This window comes from Dryobates pubescens, chromosome 11 (genome assembly GCF_014839835.1).
Source record: "Dryobates pubescens isolate bDryPub1 chromosome 11, bDryPub1.pri, whole genome shotgun sequence".
Lineage (NCBI taxonomy): Eukaryota > Metazoa > Chordata > Aves > Piciformes > Picidae > Dryobates > Dryobates pubescens.
Genome location: NC_071622.1, coordinates 37319439 through 37342479, shown reverse-complemented (window position 1 = coordinate 37342479; position 23041 = coordinate 37319439). Strand labels below are relative to the sequence as shown.

Below are 23041 nucleotides of genomic sequence, written 5' to 3'. Positions count from 1 at the left end.
AAGAGAAGGCTCCAAGGTGGCCTCATTGTGGCCTTCCAGGATCTGAAGGGGGCTACAAGAAGGCTGGGGAGGGACTGCTCAGGATGTTAGGGAGTGATAGGACTAGGGGGAATGGAATGAAGCTGGAGGTGGGGAGATTGAGGCTGGAGGTGAGGAGGAAGTTCTTCCCCATGAGAGTGGTGAAGCCCTGGAATGGGTTGTCCAGGGAGGTGGTCGAGGCCCCGTCCCTGGAGGTGTTTAAGCCCAGGCTGGACAAGGCTCTGGCCAGCCTGATCTAGTGTGGGGTGTCCCTGCCCATGGCAGTGGGGTTGGAACTGGATGATCCTTGTGGTCCCTTCCAACCCTGACTGATACTATGATACTAAGTTTAGGAGCTGGATCCAGTGTCAGTTACAGTTTTCATCTGAAAGAGATGCTTTGCCTTTTTTATTAGTTGGGTCTTTTTTTTCCCTTTCTTTCTGGAACTGCTTGAATGTGTCACAGGAAACAGCCTCCAAACAAAGGAAACCCCTTGATTTTTTTGTCATGTATGGTTTGCAAAATGAAATGGTGCAGACAATGAAAGGAACCAATCTCTACAATGACCTCAGAATAAGAACAGCAAGCTGTTGCTCTGCTCTGGAGTCTCTTTCGGCTGAGAAATAGCAATGGTTCAGCAATGTCCTATGGGCTGGGGTCAGAGAGCCTGGGGAGCAGCCAGGCTGAGAGGGACTGGGGGTACTGGTTGACAGCAGATGAACATGAGCCAGCAGTGTGCCCAGGTGGCCAAGAAGGCCAATGGCATCCTGGCCTGGATCAGGAACAGTGTGGCCAGCAGGAAAGTCATTGTGCCCTGTGCTCAGCACTGGTTAGGCCACACCTTGAGTCCTGTGTCCAGTTCTGGGCTCCTCAGTTTAAGAAGGACATTGAAAGACTTGAAAGTGTCCAGAGAAGGGCAACAAGGCTGGGGAAGGGTTTGGAACACAGCCCTGTGAGGAGAGGCTGAGGGAGCTGGGGTGGCTTAGCCTGGAGGAGAGGAGGCTCAGGAGAGAGCTTCTTGCTGTCTCCAGCTACCTGAAGGGAGGCTGTAGCCAGGTGGGGGTTGGTCTCTTCTCCCAGGCAAACCAGCACCAGAACAAGAGGACACAGTCTCAATCTGTACCAGGGGAGGTTTAGGCTGGAGGTGAGGAAGAAGTTCTTCCCAGAAAGAGTAATTGGCCATTGGAATGTGCTGCCCAGGGAGGTGGTGGAGTCACCATCCCTGGAGGTGTTCAAGAGGGGATTGGACGTGGCACTTGGAGCCATGGTTTAGTTAGTCCTGAGGTGTTGGGTGATAGGTTGGACTTGATGATCTCTGAGGTCTTTTCCAACCTTTTTGATTCTATGATTCCTCTACCACAGGTTAGCCAGAAGTGTGATGCAGAAGAATGAGCTTCTTCAGGCAAGTCAGACTTCTGCTTTGGAAGAACTGGATCCTCCGGAAGAGACAAAAGGTAAGGCTCTGGCCTTTGGGTTTCACCTTTAGACCATGCCCTTCCCTGCATGATGTGCCTGTCACAGGCATCAGCACATACAAATCCTGAATTCCTTGAAAAATCCAATGTGGTCCTGGTGCAGGCCTAGCTGTCTGGGACCTTGGCTGGTGTGCTTTGCAAACCCCCTCTTGACAGCCTGAACACAGCGTGCTTGCCTTGGGGCTGTCTTTGACAAGCAGCATTGAGTACCAAGAGCTGGGTGGTAGGAAGTCAGTTTTGCCTTTCCCTGTGAAAGGCTCTGGGGTTAGAAAACATCAGGAGCACTTTTCAGCTCAGGGAGGTTTGCTTGCTGAAATTCAGAGTGTAGGTTTGCTCCTCACATCCAGCTGCTCGAACGCAGTTAGGGCCCTGAAGTCCACACATGTTGGATATGTTTTAGTATGGCTGAATGGGACAGGTGGAGTCAACATCAGAGAAGTATTCTAAATCCTTTCAAACCCACCTAGAGCTTACAATGCTTTGTCTTAGAACAAATGTATCTGTTACCTGCATTATGATTGTGGTATCTCGTGTTGCATTAAATTCTTACCTCCTTGTGCTGGGGGAGCAGGCAGCTGAACCCCTGCACTGAACCATTACAAGTGGTTTGCTTCTCAAGTTCAGGGGGCAGGGGGGCAGGAAGGGAAGCAAACCAACAAGCAGCAAATCCACATCTTTCTGATCTCTAAATGTGTGTGCCTGGGAGAATTGGAAGCCACTGTGGTTGCAGTATCACTAAGGTTGGAAGAGACCTCAAAGGTCATCGAGTCCAACCTGTCTCCACAGACCTCATGACTAGACCATGGCACCAAGTGCCACATCCAATCTCCTCTTGAACACCTCCAGGGATGGGGACTCCACCACCTCTCTGGGCAGCACATTCCAGTGCCTAACAACTCTCTCTGTGAAGAACTTTCTCCTCACCTCCAGCCTAAAGTTCCCCTGGTGTAGCTTGAGACTGTGTCCTCTTGTTCTGGTGCTGGGTGCCTGGGAGAAGAGACCAACCTCTTCCTGGCTACAACTTCCCTTCAGGTAGTTGTAGAGGGCAATGAGGTCACCCCTGAGCCTCCTCTTCTCCAGGCTAAACAATCCCAGCTCCCTCAGCCTCTCCTCACAGGGCTGTGCTCAAGGCCTCTCCCCAGCCTTGTTGCCCTTCTCTGGACACCTTCAAGTGTCTCCATGTCCTTCTTAAACTGAGGGGCCCAGAACTGGACAAAGGACTCAAGGTGTGGCCTAACCAATGCAGAGTCCAGGGGCACAATGACTTCCCTGCTCCTGCTGGCCACACTATTCCTAATGCAGGCCAGGATGCCATTGGCCCTCTTGGCCACCTGGGCACACTGCTGGCTCATGTTTAGGCGGGTGTCAATCAGCACCCCCAGGTCCCTCTCTGTTTGGCAGCTCTCAGCCACTCTGCCCCCAGCCTGTAGCTCTGCATGGGGTTGCCGTGGCCAAAGTGCAGCCCCTGGCACTTGAACTTGTTGAATGCCATCCTGTTGGACTCTGCCCATCTGTCCAGTCGGTCGAGGTCCCTCTGCAGAGCCCTTCAGCCCTCTAACTGACCAACATCTGCTCCCAGCTTGGTGTCATCTGCAAATTTGCTGATGACTGACTCAATCCCCTCATCCAGATCATCAATGAAGATGTTAAAGAGCATAGGGCCCAGCACTGATCCCTGGGGGGACACCCCTGGTGCCTGGCTGCCAGCTGGCTGTGGCACCATTCACCACCACTCTCTGGGCTCAGCCTCCAGCCAGTTCCTAACCCAGCTCAGAGCTGCTGTCCAAGCCAGGGGCTGACAGCTTGGCCAGCAGTTTGCTGCGGGGGACGGTGTCAAAGGCCTTGCTGAAGTCCAGGTAGATCACATCCACAGCCTGCCCCACATCCACCAGACAGGTCACCTGATCTAATTTTAGCACTTGGATCTCTGTGTTCTGTTTTTTCAGTGCATGAAATGCTGTTTTATTTGGGCAAATCTTGCAAGCCCAGTGGTTTAATCCACAACAGGGAAATGTTTTCTCCACTCATTTTAGAACAAAGATGTTAAAGAGAATTCCCACCTCCCATGTATAAACCTTCCTGCTTCTTGGAAACAAAGAGAGAAGCAAAGCAGTCAAACCAAACATCCATAGTGTGCAAAGCAGCCCTGCAGGATGTCTGGGGAAATCAGCCTGGTTTTGTTAACCATCATGCAGTACACTAAAGGGAGGCATAGCCAATCTATTCAAGTTCATCACTTGGTCTAATCTAATTCACAAGAGGAAAGCCTCTGTTACAGAGTTAACAGTTTATCAGTGGCCCATGTATGGTTGTCTGTCTGGGTATTGCATTGCCCTGTGCCTGTTGCTGGGATTTCTGGCTGTTTGTCCTGTGGTTCTGCAGGTTTAAGGGCTGCTTTCTGATCTCTCTAGTGAGTTCTGAGAGGCCTGCATGTCCTTAGGAAAGGGAGCACAGGAAAAATCACACTTGGTCCACTCTTATTGCGTGATACGTTGTGTAACAGCTCGAAAGAAGGCTTTCCTTGTGCTTTAGTCTTCAATCCCCTCCAAAGTAGTTAGCTCAGAAAAGAAGTGCTGGGTTCAAGTCTGAGGATTTTGTATTTTCTGGGAATGAAGTAAGAATCAACATCTGAGCAATAACCCAGATGAACTCTGCAGCAAAAATGATGACCAGGGAAACTCCTCAATTCTCGGTGCTGTCTCTAGGCACGTCAGGGATAAGAAGAAGGTTATTGGGAGCAGTCAGTGTGGGAACTAAGGGGAAGTCATGTCTGACCAACCTGATAGCCTTTGATGAGGACATAACCAGGTGGATAGAGGATGGTAGAGCAGTGGATGTGGTTTAACTTGATTCCAGTAAAGCTTTTTGCACCATCTCCCTTGCAGCTAAGCTGAGGCAGCGTGGTCTGGGTGACTGGGGACCAAGGTGGATGGGAACTGATTGAAGGGAAGAAGTCAGAGAGTTGTAGTCAATGGGATGGAGTCTAGCTGGAGGCCTGTGTCTAGTGGAGTCCCTCAGGGGTCAGTACTGGGGCCAGAGTTGTTCAATATATTCACCAACAGCCTGGCTGAGGGCACAGAGGGCACTGTCAGCAAGTTTGCCAAGGACACCAAACTGGAAGGAGTGGCTGACACCCCTCAGGCTGTGCTGCCATTCAGTGAGGTTTAAACAGGCTGTGAGTTGGGCAGGGAGAAACGCAATGAAGTTCAACAAGGGCAAGTGTAGAGTGTTGCACCCATGGAGCAGGATAGGTTGGAGAGCAGTGCATGGACAAAGGGAGCTGGGGGTCCTGGTGGACAGCAGGATGACCGTGAGCCTGCGATGTACTCTTGCAGCCAATAAGGCCAACGGCATCCTGGAGCGTATTAGCAGCGGGGTGGTGAGCATGTGGAGAGAGGTTCTGCTCTCCCTCTACTCTGCCCTGGTGAGGCCACATCTGAAATACTGTGTCCAGCTCTGGGCCTCTCAATTCAAGGACAGGGAACTGCTTGAAAGAGTCCAGCCCAGATCCACAAAGCTGCTGAAGGCAGTGGAGCATCTTCCGGCTGAGGGAGCTGGGTCCCTTTGGCTTGGAGGAGCCTGCAGGGTGCCCTCACTCCTGTTGATAAAGGTGTACAGGGTAGTGTCAGGAGAATGGAGCCAGGCTCTGCTCAGGGATGTCCAAGGACGGGACAGTGGGCACTGGAAGCAAGCTGGAGCAGAGGAGATGCCATTGGAATGGAAGGGAAAGCTTTGCCACTGTGTGGGTGCTGGAGGCCTGGAGCAGGCTGCCTAGAGGGGTTGTGGTGTGTCTCCCTCTATGGAGACATTTGAGACCCATCTGGATGTGTTCCTGTGTGATCTACTCCAGGTGACCCTGTTCTCGGCAGTGGGGGTGGACTAGAGGATCTTTCAGGTCCCTCCCAGCCCCTCACCTTCCATGATTCTGTGATTCTTACTTCTCTGGGTGTAACAGCTGCTACAGAGAAGAGCTGTACAATGTGCAAGCTTCCTCCTCTACTCATCCTGCCATTTGCTCTTTGCTGCTTTAAAAATACCAGGCACAGACAGCTTCTGGGGCAGCAGGAAGGAGTTGTTCTGTTATAGGAGGAGAAGCTGTAGGGGCAAAAGTGTGAAACAGGAATTGGCTGCCTCAGGTAAATCTCTCTGCCTTTTTGCTGCAAGCAAAAGCTGCACTCAGCTAAGCCTGTTAGAAATAGTGCAAAACACCAGGGTAGCTCAAAAGCCTCTTCCTAAGCACGCTCTTAAGGGACTTTTCCTTGTGTGGTGCAGTTTGAAAAGCAAAGCAGCAATGACAACAAAAGAGAACAGCCCCTCCACCCTCCCCAAAACAGGAGCATCGGCAGGTGACTCATTCTGCCTCTGCTGTGGTAGGGTTGGTGCCTGTCAGGGGAGGTGAGAGCAAAGGGAAGGAGGCAAGGAGGGCTCTCCTGTGCATGTGCTGCAGCCTCCTGGCTTTTGCAGGGAGGAAGAACGAACTGCCACGTGTCTGGGCACAAAAATCCCACAGCTGGCCCTGGAGCCCAAAGCCTGTGTCATGGGATCAAAGGGCTGTAGCTTCAAACCTCTGCCAAGAAACACAAAGGCAGTAAAACAAACTGAAACACAAGTGGAGGAAACAGACTGCAAAGCAGGCAGGATGTTGCTCTGTGGCACAGCAGTGCCCTTGGTTTTCACAGTATGGCTAAGGTTGAAAGAGACCTCGAGGATCATCGAGTCCAACCTGTCACCACAGACCTCATAACTAGACCATGGCACCAAGTGCCACGTCCAATCCCCTCTTGGACACCTCCAGGGATGGGGACTCCACCACCTCCCTGGGCAGCACATTCCAATGGCTAACAACTCTCTCAGTGAAGAACTTTCTCCTCACCTCCAGCCTAAACTTCCTCTGGCACAGCTTGAGATTGTGTCCTCTTGTTCTGGTGCTGGTAGCCTGGGAGAAGAGACCAACCCCTTCCTGGCTACAACCACCCTTCAGGTAGTTGTAGACAGCAATGAGGGCACCCCTGATCCTTCTCTTCTCCAGGCTAAGCAACCCCAGCTCCCTCAGCCTCTCCTCACAGGGCTGTGCTCAAGGCCTCTCCCCAGCCTTGTTGCCCTTCTCTGGACACCTTCAAGTGTCTCGATGTCCTTCTTAAACTGAGGGGCCCAGAACTGGACACAGGACTCAAGGTGCAGCCTAACCAATGCAGAGTCCAAGGGCACAATGACCTCCCTGCTCCTGCTGGCCACACTGTTCCTAATGCAGGCCAGGATGCCATTGGCCTTCTTGGCCACCTGGGCACACTGCTGGCTCATGTTTAGGCAGCTGTCAATCAGCACCCCCAGGTCCCTCTCTGTTTGGCAGTTCTCCAGCCACTCTGACCCCAGCCTGTAGCTCTGCATGGGGTTGTTGTGGCCAAAGTGCAGCCCCTGGCACTTGGACTTGTTAAATGCCATCCCACTGGACTCTGCCCATCTGTCCAGTCGGTCAAGGTCCCTCTGCAGAGCCCTTCAGCCCTCTAACTGACCAACATCTGTTCCCAACTTGGTGTCATCTGCAAACTTGCTGTCATGCTTGGAGGCTGGCGACTGCTCCGAGTGTATTGAAAGATTTGGGCAATGGAGTGGCCTTTGCTGGGGTTTCCTGTGTCACTGACTAAGGAGTTTGAGCTCAATTTATGCATTTCTACCTGGACTGGAACATTAATGACCTTGAAATGAATTCTGGCAAAAAAGGAGCAAAAGTGAAGGCCAAAGAGTGTAAGCCTCCACTTCAGTCTTTGCACTTCAGGTAAGCCTCGTGCACTGCTGGCCTGCTGATGAGCCTGGAATTGCCACAGGGTGGGTAAAAACATCCCCACACTTGTTCTCTCTTGCCACCAAGCCTTTGGGTCTGTTTTACTGTAGAGTCATCTACTTTGTGTAACAACTGCTTAGAATTCTCTCTCTTCTGTCTGGCATTTTAGTGCTATCTCCTCCTGCCTCTTTTTACCTCAGTCAGGATGCTTGAGCATTTAGTTGGAAGAGGCAGAGAAGACACTGAGTGAATGGTGCCTGATGAAGCCCTTTGGGTGTCCTTCCCAAGTGGTGGAACAGGCGAGGGGGAAGCCTGGGCACGTGCTTCACGGTGCAGTGCTGCTGTGAGAAAGGGCTCAGCCCTTCAGTCAGTCACTGACTCTCTTCATGGTTCATTTGTAAAACTTGGGTTTAATGGATTTATTTTTTCTTATCTTTCTTTTTTTTCTCCCCCCCCCAGCTTCGTTTCCTGGTGGAGCTTGTGTGGCCTCTGTCATTATTTCTTGCCCTTGTCTGGCTGAGGAAAGTTAATCCACTGTATCACCAACACGAATGTAAGAGCATGTTTTTAACTCTCTGACATGTAGGAGAGGGCTGGAAGTTCTCAGAGAGAGATGCTGGGACCTGTTTGCCAAGTATTACTCTCCACTAGCAAATGAACAGCCTTTACTTCAAGCAGTGCAGTTAACTACAGCATATATTATAAGCATTACCAGTGAGATGGGGAAAGAGAATAGACTAGAATTGCATGGCCTAGAATTGCATGGACTAGAACTGCATTGACTAGAACTGCATTGAACTGACCAGGTTAGAAAAGACCTCCGAGATCATCGAGTCCAACCTATCACCCAGCACCATGTAATCAACTAAACCATGGCACCAAGGGCCTCATCCAGGCTCTTCCTAAACACCTCCAGTGATGGTGACTCTACCACCTCCCTGGGCAGCACATCCCAATGGCCAATCTCTCTTTCTATGAAGAACTTCTTCCTAACATCCAGCCTAAACCTCCCTCAATGCAGCTTGAGACTGTGTCCTCTTGTTCTGGTGCTGGCTGCCTGGGAGAAGAGACCAAGCCCCACCTGGCTACAACCTCCCTTCAGGTAGTTGTAGACAGCAATGAGGTCTCCCCTGAGCCTCCTCTCCTCCAGGCTAAGCAACCCCAGCTCCCTCAGCCTCTCCTCACAGGGCTGTGCTCCAGACCCCTCACAACTCTACTTTGCCTGTGAGATATTTGTGGTCAAACTTACATAAAGTCTCAGGATTCCATCAAGTTGCACACTTTGTCATTCTGACTCTGAGAAAGCACTGCCTTGCTGCTGCTTCTTGTAAGCTAGCTCAGTATTTATCTCAATTGAAAATAATCACAGTGCTTAGTTACATTTTTCTTACTAAAAAGATAAACTTCTATGACTCCCATTACATTCACTTTGCAGTGAGCCAGCTCACCATGCTGTTTGAATTCACACAGCCAGCAAGAGAAAAGACAATCATTCCCCTTCAGAAACTCCTGGCACAAGGCTTGGTTAAGTGCACTCTGCACTAGATGAAAACTTGGCTGGATGGCCAGGCCCAAAGAGTGATGGGCAATGGAGTGGAGTCTGGCTGGTGCCCAGCTACCTGTGGTGTCCCCCAGGGCTCAGTACTGGGGCCTGTCCTCTTGAATATCTTTATTAACTTGCTGGAGCGTGTCCAGAGAAGGGCAATGAAGTTGGTGAGGGGTTTGGAACACAGCCCTATGAGGAGAGGCTGAGGGAGATGGGGTTGCTTAGCCTGGAGAGGAGGAGACTCAGGGGTGACCTTATTGCTCTCTACAACTACCTGAAGGGAGGTTGTAGACAGGCAGAGGTTGGTCTCTTCTCCCAGGCAGCCAGCAGCAAAACAAGAGGACACAGTCTCAGGCTGTGCCAGGGGAGGTTTAGGTTGGATGTTAGGAAGAAGTTCTATACAGAGAGAGTGATTGCCCATTGGAATGGGCTGCCTGGGGAGGTGGTGGAGTCACCATCATTGGAGGTGTTCAGGAGGAGACTTGATGGGGTGCTTGGTGCCATGGGTTAGTTGTTTAGGTGGTGTTGGATTGGTTGATGGGTTGGACACGATGATCTTGAAGGTCTCTTCCAACCTGGTCTGGTCTATTCCATTCTAATCCATTAATGATCTGGGTGAGGGGATTGAGGCAGCCTCAGTAAGTCTGCAGATGACACCGAGCTGGGTGGCTGTGTCCATCTGCTAGAGGGAGGCTTTGCAGCAGGACCTGGACAGGTGAGACCCATGGGCCAAGGCTGATTGTATGAAGTTCAACAAGGCCAAGTGCCAGGTCCTGCACCTGGGTCACAACAACCCCATGGTGAGCTCCAGACCTGGGCATGTGTGGTTGGAAAGCTGTGACTCAGAGAGGGACCTGGGGGTTCTGGTTGACAGTCAACTGAACATGAGCCAGCAGTGCCCAGGTGGCCAAGAAAGCCAATGGCATCCTGGCTTGGGTTAGAAACAGGGTGGGCAGCAGGGACAGGAGGTGATCATCCCCCTGTGCTCAGCACTGGGGAGGCCACAGCTTGAGTGTTGTGTTCAGCTCTGGGCCCCTCACTCCAGGAAGGACATTGAGGGGCTGGAGCCTGTCCAGAGAAGGGCAACGAGGCTGGAGAAGGGCCTGAAGCCCCTGGGCTATGAGGAGGGGCTGAGGGAGCTGGGGGTGTTCAGCCTGGAGAAGAGGAGGCTGAGGGGAGACCTCATGGCTCTCTATAGCTCCCTGAAGGGAGGTTGGAGCAAGGAGGGAACAGCCTCTGCTCCTTGGTGGCAAGAGACAGGAGCAGAGGCAATGGTTCCAAGCTGCAGCAGGGGAAGTTCAGGCTGGATGCTAGGAAATATTTCTTCCCAGAGAGGCTTCTCAGACATTGGAATGGTCTGCCGAGGGCAGTGCTGGAGTCACCATCCCTGGAGGTGTTCAAGCAGCCTGTGGAGCTGGTGCTTAGGGACATGGTTTAGTGCTGACCCTGCAGTGCTGGGTGGAGGGTTGGACTGGAGGAGCTTGGAGGTCTCTTCCAAATGGATGCTTTCTGTGGTTCTGTGATTTACAGCTTGTGTTTCTGTACTCTAGGTCACTTCCCAAACAAGGCCATGCCCTCTGCAGGAGCGCTGCCATGGGTGCATGGCATCTTCTGCAACATGAACAACCCTTGTTTCCGCAGCCCAACTCCTGGAGAAGGTCCAGGTGTGGTGTCCAACTACAACAATTCCATGTAAGCACAGCTCTGTGTGTGTGTCTAGCTTTCAATAGTACAGCCCCACTAGAGAACTGCCAATAGGCTGCTCTTGGCACCTCTTCAGCATTCATGGGCATGAATGATGCAAGGAGAAACGATGGAGGAGGATAGAGCAGAATAGGATGGAGGAGGATAGAGCAGAATAGGATGGAGGAGGATAGAGCAGAATAGGATGGAGTAGGATAGAGCAGAATAGGATGGAGTAGGATAGAATTAACCAGGTTGGAAGAGATCTTCAAGATCTAGTCCAACCTGTCACCCAGCACTATCAAATCTACTAAACCATGGCACCAAGCACCCCATCCAGTTTCTTCCTAAACACCCCCAGTGATGGTGACTCCACCACCTCTCTGGGCAGCACATTCCAATGGCCAGTCTCTCTTTCTATGAAGAACTTCTTCCTAACATCCAGCCTAAACCTCCCCCGGCACAGCTTAAGACTCTGTCCTCTTGTTCTGGTGCTAGTTGTGCCTGGGAGAGGAGACCAACCCCCACCTGGCTACAACCTCCCTTCAGGTAGCTGGAGACAGCAAGAAGCTCTCCCCTGAGCCTCCTCTCCTCCAGGCTAAGCCACCCCAGCTCCCTCAGCCTCTCCTCACAGGGCTGTGCTCAGACCCCTCCCCAGCCTCGTTGCCCTTCTCTGGACACCTTCAAGTCTCTCAATGTCCTTCTTAAACTGAGGGGCCCAGAACTGGACACAGGACTCAAGGTGTGGCCTAACCAGTGCTTTAGTGTGTTATTGCTTACAGCTGAGGTGTGAGTGACAGAACAGGAGAGAGAGACCCTTAGAGTAAAAAATGTCAGAAGAGCTATAAGAAGTGCTCCAATGTTGCTGCCTTGGCAAGCAGTCCACCTTGGAGCATCCAATGACAAGAAGTCACACACTATCAATGTTGAGGCTATTGAAGCTCCAGTACCATGAGTGTCTGTAGCCTGGTGTTAGAATCTGGCCTTTTCTTCCTAGTGAAGAGGGTTAACATAGTCAGCTGGCCCTTCTTCTGGGGTAGAGTTAATCACACAGTGAAGCCAGGGTGTTCTGGGTTCCATACATTCTGCCCTTTCTAGGTTGCTTCTTGCAAGGCAACCTGTCCCTTTGTGAGTCAGAGTCACTTCAGTGCATTGCAGAGGAAGCAAATACATTGTGTTTCCTGGGGAAAAAAACTTAACCCTTCCCATTTGCTCTTTCCTGTAATCTAAAATAAGTTGTGAGGACTGAAAGATCCCATTCCATGAATGGAAAAGCATGACTCCCTCAAAGAAATGTAACAGCCTTCCCTGCTGGGGATAAGGATGCTTTACACCTCTTTATAAACATAGGACCTGCTTGAATCACTGCTTGAACTGCATGTTCCATCCCATGGCCAGCAGCTGAGCAGTTGCCTTGCTCCTGTTTTCCTGCCTCTCCTAGAAGAAATGTTGTGAAGGCATCTAAGTGTCACCTCTGCATTGGAGGGAACTGAGCAGGGAAGGGGAGGAGGATTTTAACTGAGTGATTCCATGTTGCTTTCCTGTCTGAGTGTGTGCCCAGGGTGTCCCATCCAGCTGCTGCAGCTGTGCCTGGGCCAAAATCACAGCAGATTTGCACTGCAGCCTTGAGGTGAACACTGTCCGAGGAAGATTCCAGCTCCCCACCAAGATGCCAATCTTCTGCAACACCAGCAAGCAGCCCCCTTAAACCATCTGTAGACTTCCAAAACCAAATGAATTTGACACCAGCTGAAACTGCTCTGTTGTTGCCACAAAACTCAACTTGGAGTTTCAAGACTGGAGACCAAAGAATTTATTTTCACCCCATCCCTAGCAGAGGAAGTTAACCTTTTGTTGTCATCGTCATTTGGGGGGGGGTGGTGGTGGTGGTGTTCTGAAATATGAAGGTTTCTCAAGAGTCATCAGTCTTGAATTACTGTTGGTCACTGTTTCTTCTTTCAGCCTTGCAAGGGTATATAAAGATGCCCAGGAGCTCTTACTGGAAGCCCCTGAAATGCGTGATCTCGGCAGAATCTGGGAAGAGCTGATCATGGTGACTCAGTTTATGGAAACAATGAGAACTAACCCTGAAAGAATTGCAGGTAATTGTTTTGTCTATATCCTTCAGGCTGCTGAATTTTCCTGTCTGAGAGCTGAGTAGTGGTTACTCTGCAGGCTGAGAACATTCTAAGGTATGCACTGTGTGTGTGTTGCTCTGCTTGCTGGTAGAGAGTAAGCTGAAGCGCATCCAGTGTTACAACAATAACCTCTCTGTTGAGAGGAAGGAGAAAGGCAATCCACTCCAACCCATAGCCATGCTCCTTAAAGAACAAAACTGGGAAGGCCAAGCCACAGATACCTCAGCACCCCAAGCAAGACATGGGGGTGAAGACCTTTAGCTAATCATTTTCCTCCAGTCCTGGCTCACTGGAGAGGTCCCAGATGACTGGAAACTGGCCAGTGTGGTCCCCATCCACAAGAAGGGATGGATGGAGGAACCCGGAAACTCCAGGCCAGTCAGCCTGAGCTCAGTGCCAGGGAAAGTGATGGAGCAGATTATCCTGAAGGCAATAACTGCGCACCTGAAGGATGGCCAAGGGCTCAGGTCCAGCCAACATGGATTTAGGAAGGGCAGGTCCTGCCTCTCCAACCTGATCTCCTTCTATGATCAGGTGACCCGTCTGGTGGATGTGGGGAGGCCTGTGGATGTAGTCTATCTGGACTTCAGCAAGGCCTTTGACACCGTCCCCCACAGTAAACTGCTGGCTAAGCTGTCAGCTCGTGGTTTGGACCGCAACACTCTGTGCTGGGTTAGGAACTGGCTGGAGGGCCGAGCCCAGAGAGTGGTGGTGAATGGTGCCACAGCCAGCTGGCAGCCAGGCACCAGTGGTGTGCCCCAGGGATCAGTGCTGGGCCCCATCCTCTTTAACATCTTCATTGATGATCTGGATGAGGGGGTTGAGTCAGTCATCAGCAAGTTTGCAGATGACACCAAGTTGGGAACAGATGTTGGTCAGTTAGAGGGTAGAAAGGCTCTGCAGAGGGACCTCGACCGACTGGACAGATGGGCAGAGTCCAACAGGATGGCATTTAACAAGTCCAAGTGCCAGGTGCTGCACTTTGGCCATGGTAACCCCATGCAGAGCTACAGGCTGGGGTCAGAGTGGCTGGAGAGTTGCCAAACAGAGAGGGACCTGGGGGTGCTGATTGACACCTGCCTAAACATGAGCCAGCAGTGTGCCCAGGTGGCCAAGAAGGCCAATGGCATCCTGGCCTGTATTAGGAATAGTGTGGCCAGCAGGAGCAGGGAGGTCATTGTGCCCCTGGACTCTGCATTGGTTAGGCCACACCTTGAGTCCTGTGTCCAGTTCTGGGCCCCTCAGTTTAAGAAGGACATCGAGACACTTGAAGGTGTCCAGAGAAGGGCAACAAGGCTGGGGAGAGGCCTTGAGCACAGCCCTGTGAGGAGAGGCTGAGGGAGCTGGGGTTGTTTAGCCTGGAGAAGAGGAGGCTCAGGGGTGACCTCATTGCCCTCTACAACTACCTGAAAGGTGGTTGTAGCCAGGAAGGGGTTGGTCTCTTCTCCCAGGCAACCAGCACCAGAACAAGAGGACACAGTCTCAAGCTGCGCCAGGGGAGGTTTAGACTCGAGGTGAGGAAAAAGTTCTTCACTGAGCGAGTCGTTCGTCATTGGGATGTGCTGCCCAGGGAGGTGGTGGAGTCCCCATCCCTGGAGGTGTTCAAGGGGAGATTGGACGTGGCACTTGGTGCCATGGTCTAGTCGTGAGGTCTGTTGGGACAGGTTGGACTTGATGATCCTTGGGGTCTCTTCCAACCTTGGTTATACTGTGATACTGTGATACTGTGATGATTACAGCAGAGGCAGCAGCAGTAAGAAAGCATCCCTGAAGATAACGCTCTAGAGGAAGGGCAAGCTCGAAATACACCTGAATGCATGCAAGGAGCATACCCCAGAGAAGCACCTCCAGATCCTGCATTTCAAGCATCAGCTAAAATAGGTTTGGGGCAGTGAAAAAGGAAACACTTTCTTCTTGTTTCAATGATGTGTTTAGAGAGAGGAGGCATAGCACACTCACAAACAGGATTCCGTTGTTCTGACTGAACCCAACCTGACAAAACACAGCCCTGGGGAAAAACAGTTGGGTTCATGTGTAGAATGTCACAAGCTGCTACTGCAGCTGAAGGTACAGAGATGGACTGGCTTCAAGGCTTGATCTGTCCCCTTGTCAAGTCCTTTGTGACAGAAAGAATGTTTGTATTAAAAACCACATAGAAATAGGAATAGAATAGAATAGACCAGACCAGGTTGGAAGAGACCTTTGAGATCGAGTCCAACCTATCATCCAACACCACCTAATCAACTAAACCATGCAACCAAGCACCCCATCAAGGCTCTTCCTAAACACCACCAGTGATGGTGACTCCACCACCTCCCTGGGCAGCACATTCCAATGGCCAATCACTCTTTCTGTGAAGAACTTCTTCCTAACCTCCAGCCGAAACCTCCCCTGGCACAGCTTGAGACTGTGTCCTCTTGTTCTGCTGCTGGTTGCCTGGGAGAAGAAACCAACCCCCACCTGGCTACAACCTCCCTTCAGATAGTTGTAGAGAGCACGAAGGTCACCCCTGAGCCTCCTCTTCTCCAGGCTAAGCAACCCCAGCTCCCTCAGCCTCTCCTCACAGGGCTGTGCTCCAGACCCCTCCCCATCTTTCTTGCCCTTCTCTGGATACCTTCCAGCATCTTTCCTAAACTGAGGGGCCCAGAACTGGACACAGGACTCAAGCTGTGGCCTAACCAGTGCAGAGTACAGAGGCAGAATGACCTCCCTGCTCCTGCTGGCCACACTGTTCCTGATGCAGGCCAGGATGCCATTGGCCTTCTTGGCCACCTGGGCACACTGTTGGCTCATGTTCAGCCTACTATCAACCAGTACCCCCAGGTCCCTTTCTGCCTGGCTTCTCTCAGCCACTCTGACCCCAGCCTGTAGCACTGCCTGGGGTTGCTGTAGCCAATGTGTAGAACATGGCACTTAGATAATCACTCTCTGTATATTTTTAATGCAAACAAACTATCTGATATATCTGCTCCAAAATCTTGTCAGAGGTTTCTAACTAGAAGGCAGAATTGAATTATCTCCTGGTAATTAACAGTGAGACAGTCAAATTGTCCCAGAACCCAAACCACAACAACTTGGATGTAATCTGAGCTGCAGGTCCTACACAGCTGTAGACACCAAGCCCCTCTGTTTAGAGGTGAGGAAAAGCAAAGCACTGCACAGATCCAGCAGATCAACTCCTGCCCCCAGCTTGGTGTCGTCAGCAAATTTACTGATGATGGACTCAATGCCCTCATCCAGATCATCAATAAAGATGTTAAAGAGCGTGGGGCCCAGCACTGATCCCTGGGGCACACCACTAGTGACTGGAAAGCTTTGTTTTAGTTTGGAAGCTTCTGTTCCAGAAAGCAAAGCAACAAAGTCAGTTTGGGAGCTAAACTAACAAAATGTGTCTTGCCACTTTGTCCCTATAGATAAAAAGGGTACTGCAGAATTGGCTGCTGAAGTTCTTTCTCTCTGTATCTTACTGCTGCTGCCTGGAAGTAGTGGTTTTGACATACCATTGGTATAGCTGCAAAGCTGAGTGATGAAAAATTAACAAATCTTAGAAAGTGTTGCTCCTCCTGAGGTCTTAAGCCAGATATATCTCCAGAGTCCTCCTTCCTTATCCCATTTCCCCCTTGCACTGACAAGACGTATTCCTGCGGTGTGCTTTTTCCTCTGCAGTGCCTGGGTGCCAGGAAAGGCATCAGTGAGACTATGAGAGACAGGCCCCCTACTATTGTTTTCAGTGTTTACTGCTTGAATAAATATATGGAGAAGCTATTGAACAGGCTTATGGCAGATGGAATTGTGGAAGTTAGTTGTCAAACCCTGATAAGACTCTGCTTAACCCACAGAAGGGAGACGCTCGGCAGCGAATTTGCACGTGTTTATTTGGAGATGCTTTAAGTCACATTCCCCATGCCAATATGATGCATGGTGCTCCCATCAGCTTCAGCTCCCTGACTGAAGAGCTAGTGCTTTTCAAGCATGCTGTGCCAAAGTCTATTGATGCTGTGTAAACCTGCCTTAATGAAGGCTGTAGTGTTCAGTAGACATGAGAAACGTTCACTTTCTGAGCTGAATCATAGACTCAGTAAAGTTGGAAAAGACCCCAGAGATCATCAAGTCCAAGCTGTCATCCAACACCTCCTGACTCATTAAACCATGGCACCAAGTGCCACGTCCAATCCCCTCTTGAACACCTCCAGGGATGGTGATTCCACCACCTCCCTGGGCAGCACATTCCAATGGCCAATCTCTCTTTCTATGAAGAACTTTCTCCTCACCTCCAGCCTAAACCTCCCCTGATGCAGCTTGAGACTGTGTCCTCTTGTTCTGGTGCTGGTTGTCTAGGAGAAGAGACCAACCCCCTCCTTGCTACAACCTCCTTTCAAGTACTTGTAGACAGCAAGAAGGCCTCCCCTGAGCCTCCTCTTCTCCAGGCTAAGCAACCCCAACTCCCTCAGCCTCTCCTCATAGGGCTTGTGTTCGAAGCCCCTCCCCAGCCTTCTTGCCCTTCTCTGGACACGTTCAAGAGTCTCAATGCCCTCCTTAAACTGAATGGCCCAGAACTGGACACAGGACTCAAGGTGTGGCCTAACCAGTGCTTTAGTGTGTTATTGCTTACAGCTGAGGTGTGAGTGACAGAACAGGAGAGAGAGACCCTTAGAGTAAAAAGTGTCAGAAGAGCTATAAGAAGCGCTCCAATGTTGCTGCCTTGGCAAGCAGTCCACCTTGGAGCATCCAATGACAAGAAGTCACACACATAAATCATTTAGTCCCCAGCCCTGGCGCACACCTCTCCCGAAGGAGCCGGTAATTGGCAAAGTAGTTGCCAGCCGGGTTTAAAGCGATTGGAAATTGCTTTCCATACAGCCTTGCTGATAGCGAAAGGTTTCCCCCGTTCCTCGAGCGTGAGCTACAGGAACATGATTGAATGTAACCCCTCATTCGGTTCAAGCTGTGATGCTGATATGCTATAGACAATATCAATCCCCCAGAGCACGCCGAGGCCGCCTCAACGGTCCATTTAAGTCCGATTCAGTTAGGCTCACCGCAGTTCTTAGGATTTCTTAAGGTGTGTTTGCAGAAGCCTTGGGGGTTGGAATGTGAGAACAGTATTCAGCTAGGAGTTTTATATTAGATCTCAGGTGTCATCACTCTAAATGAATTATTACAGTGGTGTGCTCATGCCATTACCGGTAAGGTTATGTTAGCATCTCCACTCAGCCATATTAATGCACTCGGGGCTGGGGCTCGGTGTGTAAGGTCCTTGCCTTACAGTGGCTTTCTTTAACCCACTTCTGCAAACAAGCAGGAGCTGTGTTTAAAATGCATGTAAGCAGATTGGTTCCTTTCAGCTTCTGACTTGACGCTCAGCAGGGTGCTTTAGGAGCTGCCTGTTACACCCATAGGAGGTGGGGGTTGGGCTCTGCTCCCCAGGATCAGCTGATAGAAGGAGAGGGAAGAGCCTGGAATTGTGCCAGGGGAGGGTTAGGTTGGAGAGGAGGTAGGATGTCTTTGCTGCAAGAGTGGTCAGGGCTTGGCAGAGGCTGCCCAGGAAGGTGGTGGAGTCCCCATCCCTGGAGGTGTTCCACAAGGGGGTGGACCTGGCACCTGGGGACAGGGTTTGGTGGCCGTGGTGGGGTTGGGTTGCTGGTTGGACTGGATGATCCTAGAGGTCTTTTCCAACCCACACAATTCTATGATTCTATGATCAATGTTGAGGCCATTGAAACAAAGGGTTAAAATGCTTGGACCTCTCCTTAGTGACTGATGCAATGTATGAACCCAAGCACAGACTTTTTAGTGGGTTTAAGCCAGGATATGAGCTAGCTTTCCGCTTCCTCTGTTTCCTGCCTCGCTGATCGCTGCCTTCCTTTCTCCATCCAGGAAGAGGAATACGAATTCTAGACATTTTGAAAGATGGGGAGACCCTTACTTCCTTCTTGCTGGAAGATGTTGGCCTCCCAGATGTTGTTGTTTTCCAGCTCGTTAATGCCCAAGTGCGTCCTGAACAGGTGGGTGAAGGCCGATGCAATCTCCGGGTTGCATATGTGAAGCAGCCTCCCTGAGGATCTTGTGCCCAGAATACCAGCTGCTTGGGAGGCTGTTTGTACAGCTGCTTCTTGTGAGTCTCAGGGAAATGTTTGTTTTGCTTTTGAAGAGCATTTTGAATATGCCTCAAAAGCAGATATTTGATCTGCTGCTATGGTTGCCACCAAATGGCAAGCTGTGGCAGCTTCAGGGTATGCCTTTAAAGAGTTTTCACAGACCTTGAGCAGAAAGTGGTAAAATGTGAATAAATCACTGCTGGACATGAAAAGGAAAATAATGATAGACCTAAACAAGCCCATTGGAAGGATAACAGACTTAAGCTAGTCATGTAACTTAAGCTAGTCAGGTAAACAATTTCTCTCTGCTTGCTTCTTCGCTCTGGGAGATACTAACCAGCTTTACTGACCTTGTCTGTATTGCTTTGGTTGGGACTGGTATTAACTTCTCTGCTCTGTCTCTTGTCCCTTTTATGTGCAGGGGGGCAAGGGGGAGCAGGGAGGAAGAAGCTATTAGCTTCCCCTGGTCATTGACCAGGGGGATCCTTGTGCTGTTCATTCATTGTTAATACCTGTAAAGATTATAAACGCTGTACCTGGTGCCATGGTTTAGCTGACTAGATGGTGTTGGATGATGGGTTGGACACAATGGTCTTGAAGGTCTCTTCCAACCTTGTCCATTCCATTCCATTCCATTCCATTCCATTCCATTCCATTCCATTCCATTCCATTCCATTCCATTTGACACTGTTCCCCATAGCAAACTCCTGGCCAAGCTGTCAGCCCATGGCTTGGATGGGAGCACTCTGAGCTGGGTTAGGAACTGGCTGGAGGGCCGAGCCCAGAGAGTGGTGGTGAATGGTGCCACAGCCAGCTGGCAGCCAGGCACCAGTGGTGTGCCCCAAGGATCAGTGCTGGGTCCCATGCTCTTTAACATCTTTATTTATGATCTGGACGAGGGCATTGATTCCATCAGCAGTAAATTTGCTGACGACACCAAGCTGGGGGCAGGAGTTGATCTGCTGGAGGGTAGAGAGGCTCTGCAGAGGGACCTCGACAGGCTGGACAGATGGGCAGAGTCCAAGGGCATGTGACTGCACACATCCAAGTGCCAGGGGCTGCACATTGGCCACAGCAACCCCATGCAGTGCTACAGGCTGGGGTCAGAGTGGCTGGAGAGCTGCCAAACAGAGAGGGACCTGGGGGTGCTGGTTGATGGTAGGCTGAACATGAGCCTGCAGTGTGCCCAGGCAGCGAGGAGGGCCAATGGCATCCTGGCCTGCATCAAGAACAGTGTGGCCAGCAGGAGCAGGGAGGTCATTCTGCCCCTGTACACTGCACTGGTTAGGCCACACCTTGAGTCCTGTGTCCAGTTCTGGGCCCCTCAGTTTAGGAAGGAGGTTGACTTGCTGGAAGGTGTCCAGAGAAGGGCAGCAAAGTTGGTGATGGGCTTGGAACACAGCCCTGTGAGGAGAGGCTGAGGGAGCTGGGGTTGCTTAGCCTGGAGAAGAGGAGGCTCAGGGGTGACCTTATTGCTCTCTACAACTACCTGAAGGGAGGTTGTAGACAGACAGATGATGGTCGCTTCTCCCAGGCAACCAGCAGCAGAACAAGAGGACACAGTCTCAGGCTGCGCCAGGGGAGGTTTAGGTTGGATGTCAGGAAGAAGTTCTATACAGAGAGAGTGATTGCCCATTGGAATGGGCTGCCTGGAGAGGTGGTGGAGTCATCATCATTGGAAGTGTTCAGGAGGAGACTTGATGGGGTGCTTGGTGCCATGGGTTAGTTGTTTGGGCGGTGTTGGATTGGTTGATGGGTTGGACGCGATGATCTTGAAGGTCTCTTCCAACCTGGTTTATTCTATGTATTCTATGTATCCGTCCTTGTGATCATCAATGTTTGGATCACAAGTCTAAGGCAGCTGTGTGGCCTCTGGGGACAGCAGTCCTGATGAACAGCAGCAAAGAACTATTTGAGGTTCTTAATTTGCCATTCAGCTTCCCTAGTGTTGGCAGGATGGTATGGTGACTTTATGGCATTGCCTCACATGACTAGGTGGGAGTGGAGAAACAGACAAGCTTTCTTAGATTCTGATTGAATAATAGATCTGAAACTGCAGGTCAAAGCCCTCCTGAAGCAGCTAGGCAGGGGACTGCATTTGACCAAGTCCAGGCTCTCTGCCTCTGCATGTACTGGCAGCTGGGAGCTCTGTGAGGAATGCTGTGTTAGCGAACGGATGTCGCTGAATCAGAACTCTGGAACAATCTCTGCACTGCATTAGTTTGTGGGTGAAAGCAAGTGAATAACTGAGGCTGAAAGACAGAATGCCTCTTTTTCACTGCCACATGAAACAGAGCTGCTGGGGCTGCGTGTGGCCAGAAAGAGGGAGGGCATTAGTGAACTCACGTGCAGTTCCTTCTGTGCACCACAGGCTCCAGCTGACGCAGTAGGCAGAGTACTTACCTGCTGTATTCTTGGCTGTGCCCGGGGGAAGCCTCCCTTTCTCATCATTTTGTCTTGAAGCAACATCACAAGATCACAGTATCACACAGTATCAGTAAGGTTGGAAGAGACCTCAAGGATCATCGAGTCCAACCTGGTACCACAGACCTCATGACTAGACCATGGCACCAAGGTGACTCCACCTACCTCCACCAGATCATACTGAAGCAAGTAAAAGCTGATACATCTTACTTATTTTCACATCTCCCTATCAGTTGAGGTGGTGAAAATTTCCTTCCTTGATGCTCTTAACAAGAAGAATATGCAGAGATGTCCTGCTGGCCTTCTCTTTCCCTTTTCATCCCTAACCTCTTCTTCACCAGAGGTCTGCTGTGTGCTGCTGTGTGAGTCTCTGTTATCTTCCCGGTAACATTCATTCATCTATTCAAAACTCTGCCTGCCAGGACTGAAGCTTTCAACATTCTCACCAAGAGGATGATTTAAACCTGCTGGAATATGATATCTTTCTGCTGCATTTTCTGTGCTGATCTAGGAGGAGGAGATGTAGTTTGCTTTCTACTGCATATGAAAGAAACATGAACATCAGAGATGAAGCCAGAGGAGACCTGGTGTTGAGTTCACCTTATCACAGTATCACCAAGGCTGGAAGAGACCTCAAAGATCATGGAGTCCAACCTCTCACCACAGACCCCATGACTAGACCATGGCACCAAGTGCCACGTCCAATCCCCTTTTGAACACCTCCAGGGAGGGTGATTCCACCACCTCCCTGGGCAGCCCATTCCAATGATGAACAGCTCTCTCTGGGAAGAACTTTCTCCTCACCTCCAGCCTAAACCTCCCCTGGCACAGCTTGAGACTGTGTCCTCTTGTTCTGGTGCTGGTTGCCTGGGAGAAGAGACCAACCCCTTCCTGGCTACAACCACCTTTCAGGTAGTTGTAGAGAGCAATGAGGTCACCCCTGAGCGTCCTCTTCTCCAGGCTAAACAACCCCAGCTCCCTCAGCCTCTCCTCACAGGGCTGTGCTCAAGGCCTCTCCCCAGCCTTGTTGCCCTTCTCTGCACACCTTCAAGTGTCTCGATGTCCTTCTTAAACTGAGGGGCCCAGAACTGGACACAGGACTCAAGGTGTGGCCTAACCAATGCAGAGCAGAATGACCCTGCTCCTGCTGGCCACACTATTCCTAATGCAGGCCAGGATGCCACTGGCCTTCTTGGCCACCTGGGCACACTGCTGGCTCATGTTTAGGCAGCTGTCAATCAGCACCCCCAGGTCCCTCTCTGTTTGGCAGCTCTCAGCCACTCTGCCCCCAGCCTGTAGCTCTGCATGGGGTTGTTGTGGCCAAAGTGCAGCACTTGGCACTTGTTGAATGTCATCTTATTGGACTCTGGCCATCTGTCCAGTCAGTTGAAGTCCCTCTGCAGAGCCCTTCAGCCCTCTAACTGACCAACATCTGCTCCCAACTTGGTGTCATCTGCAAATTTGCTGATGACTGTCTCAATCTCCTCCACGTAGTTGTCTTGTTAGGAATAGTCACAGGGATACAAGATCACATCACAAAGGCTGATTTACACCTATGAGGAAAGCAAGTGAAGTTGCTCCAAGAGCAACTGAGGCAGAAAAACCAGTCTGGCAATTTTCAGAGCACCACAAGATAGTTCTTTTCAAGTGAACATCTGATCTCCTATGGGAGGTGAAGCACTTGATTCCTACAGACTTTCTTGAGAAGCAAGTTACTTGGGCTGAACTTGTGGTGGTTGAGGTTGAAGTTGCAGAGCTATGACTAGAACGTAGATCTGTGATCATCTAAAGGCTCTACCATGACAGTTCATCTCTAGCTCTTCATGACTAGAACCTAGATCTGTGATCATCTAAAGGCTCTCCCATGACAGTTCATC

The 23041-nt window shown here is 50.8% G+C and overlaps 1 protein-coding gene across 1 annotated transcript in view; it reads left to right on the top strand.

The window, feature by feature from the left end:
* Positions 1 to 1378: 1378 nt before the first annotated feature.
* Positions 1379 to 23041, top strand: part of LOC104300449 (retinal-specific phospholipid-transporting ATPase ABCA4) — a 101826-nt gene continuing 80163 nt past the window's right edge. The window contains exons 1-5 of the mRNA XM_054164988.1: positions 1379 to 1472; positions 7735 to 7828; positions 10372 to 10513; positions 12467 to 12606; positions 18520 to 18647. Coding sequence (XP_054020963.1) covers positions 1407 to 1472; positions 7735 to 7828; positions 10372 to 10513; positions 12467 to 12606; positions 18520 to 18647 — 570 coding nt within the window. The 5' untranslated portion in view covers positions 1379 to 1406. The remainder of the gene's footprint in view (positions 1473 to 7734; positions 7829 to 10371; positions 10514 to 12466; positions 12607 to 18519; positions 18648 to 23041) is intronic.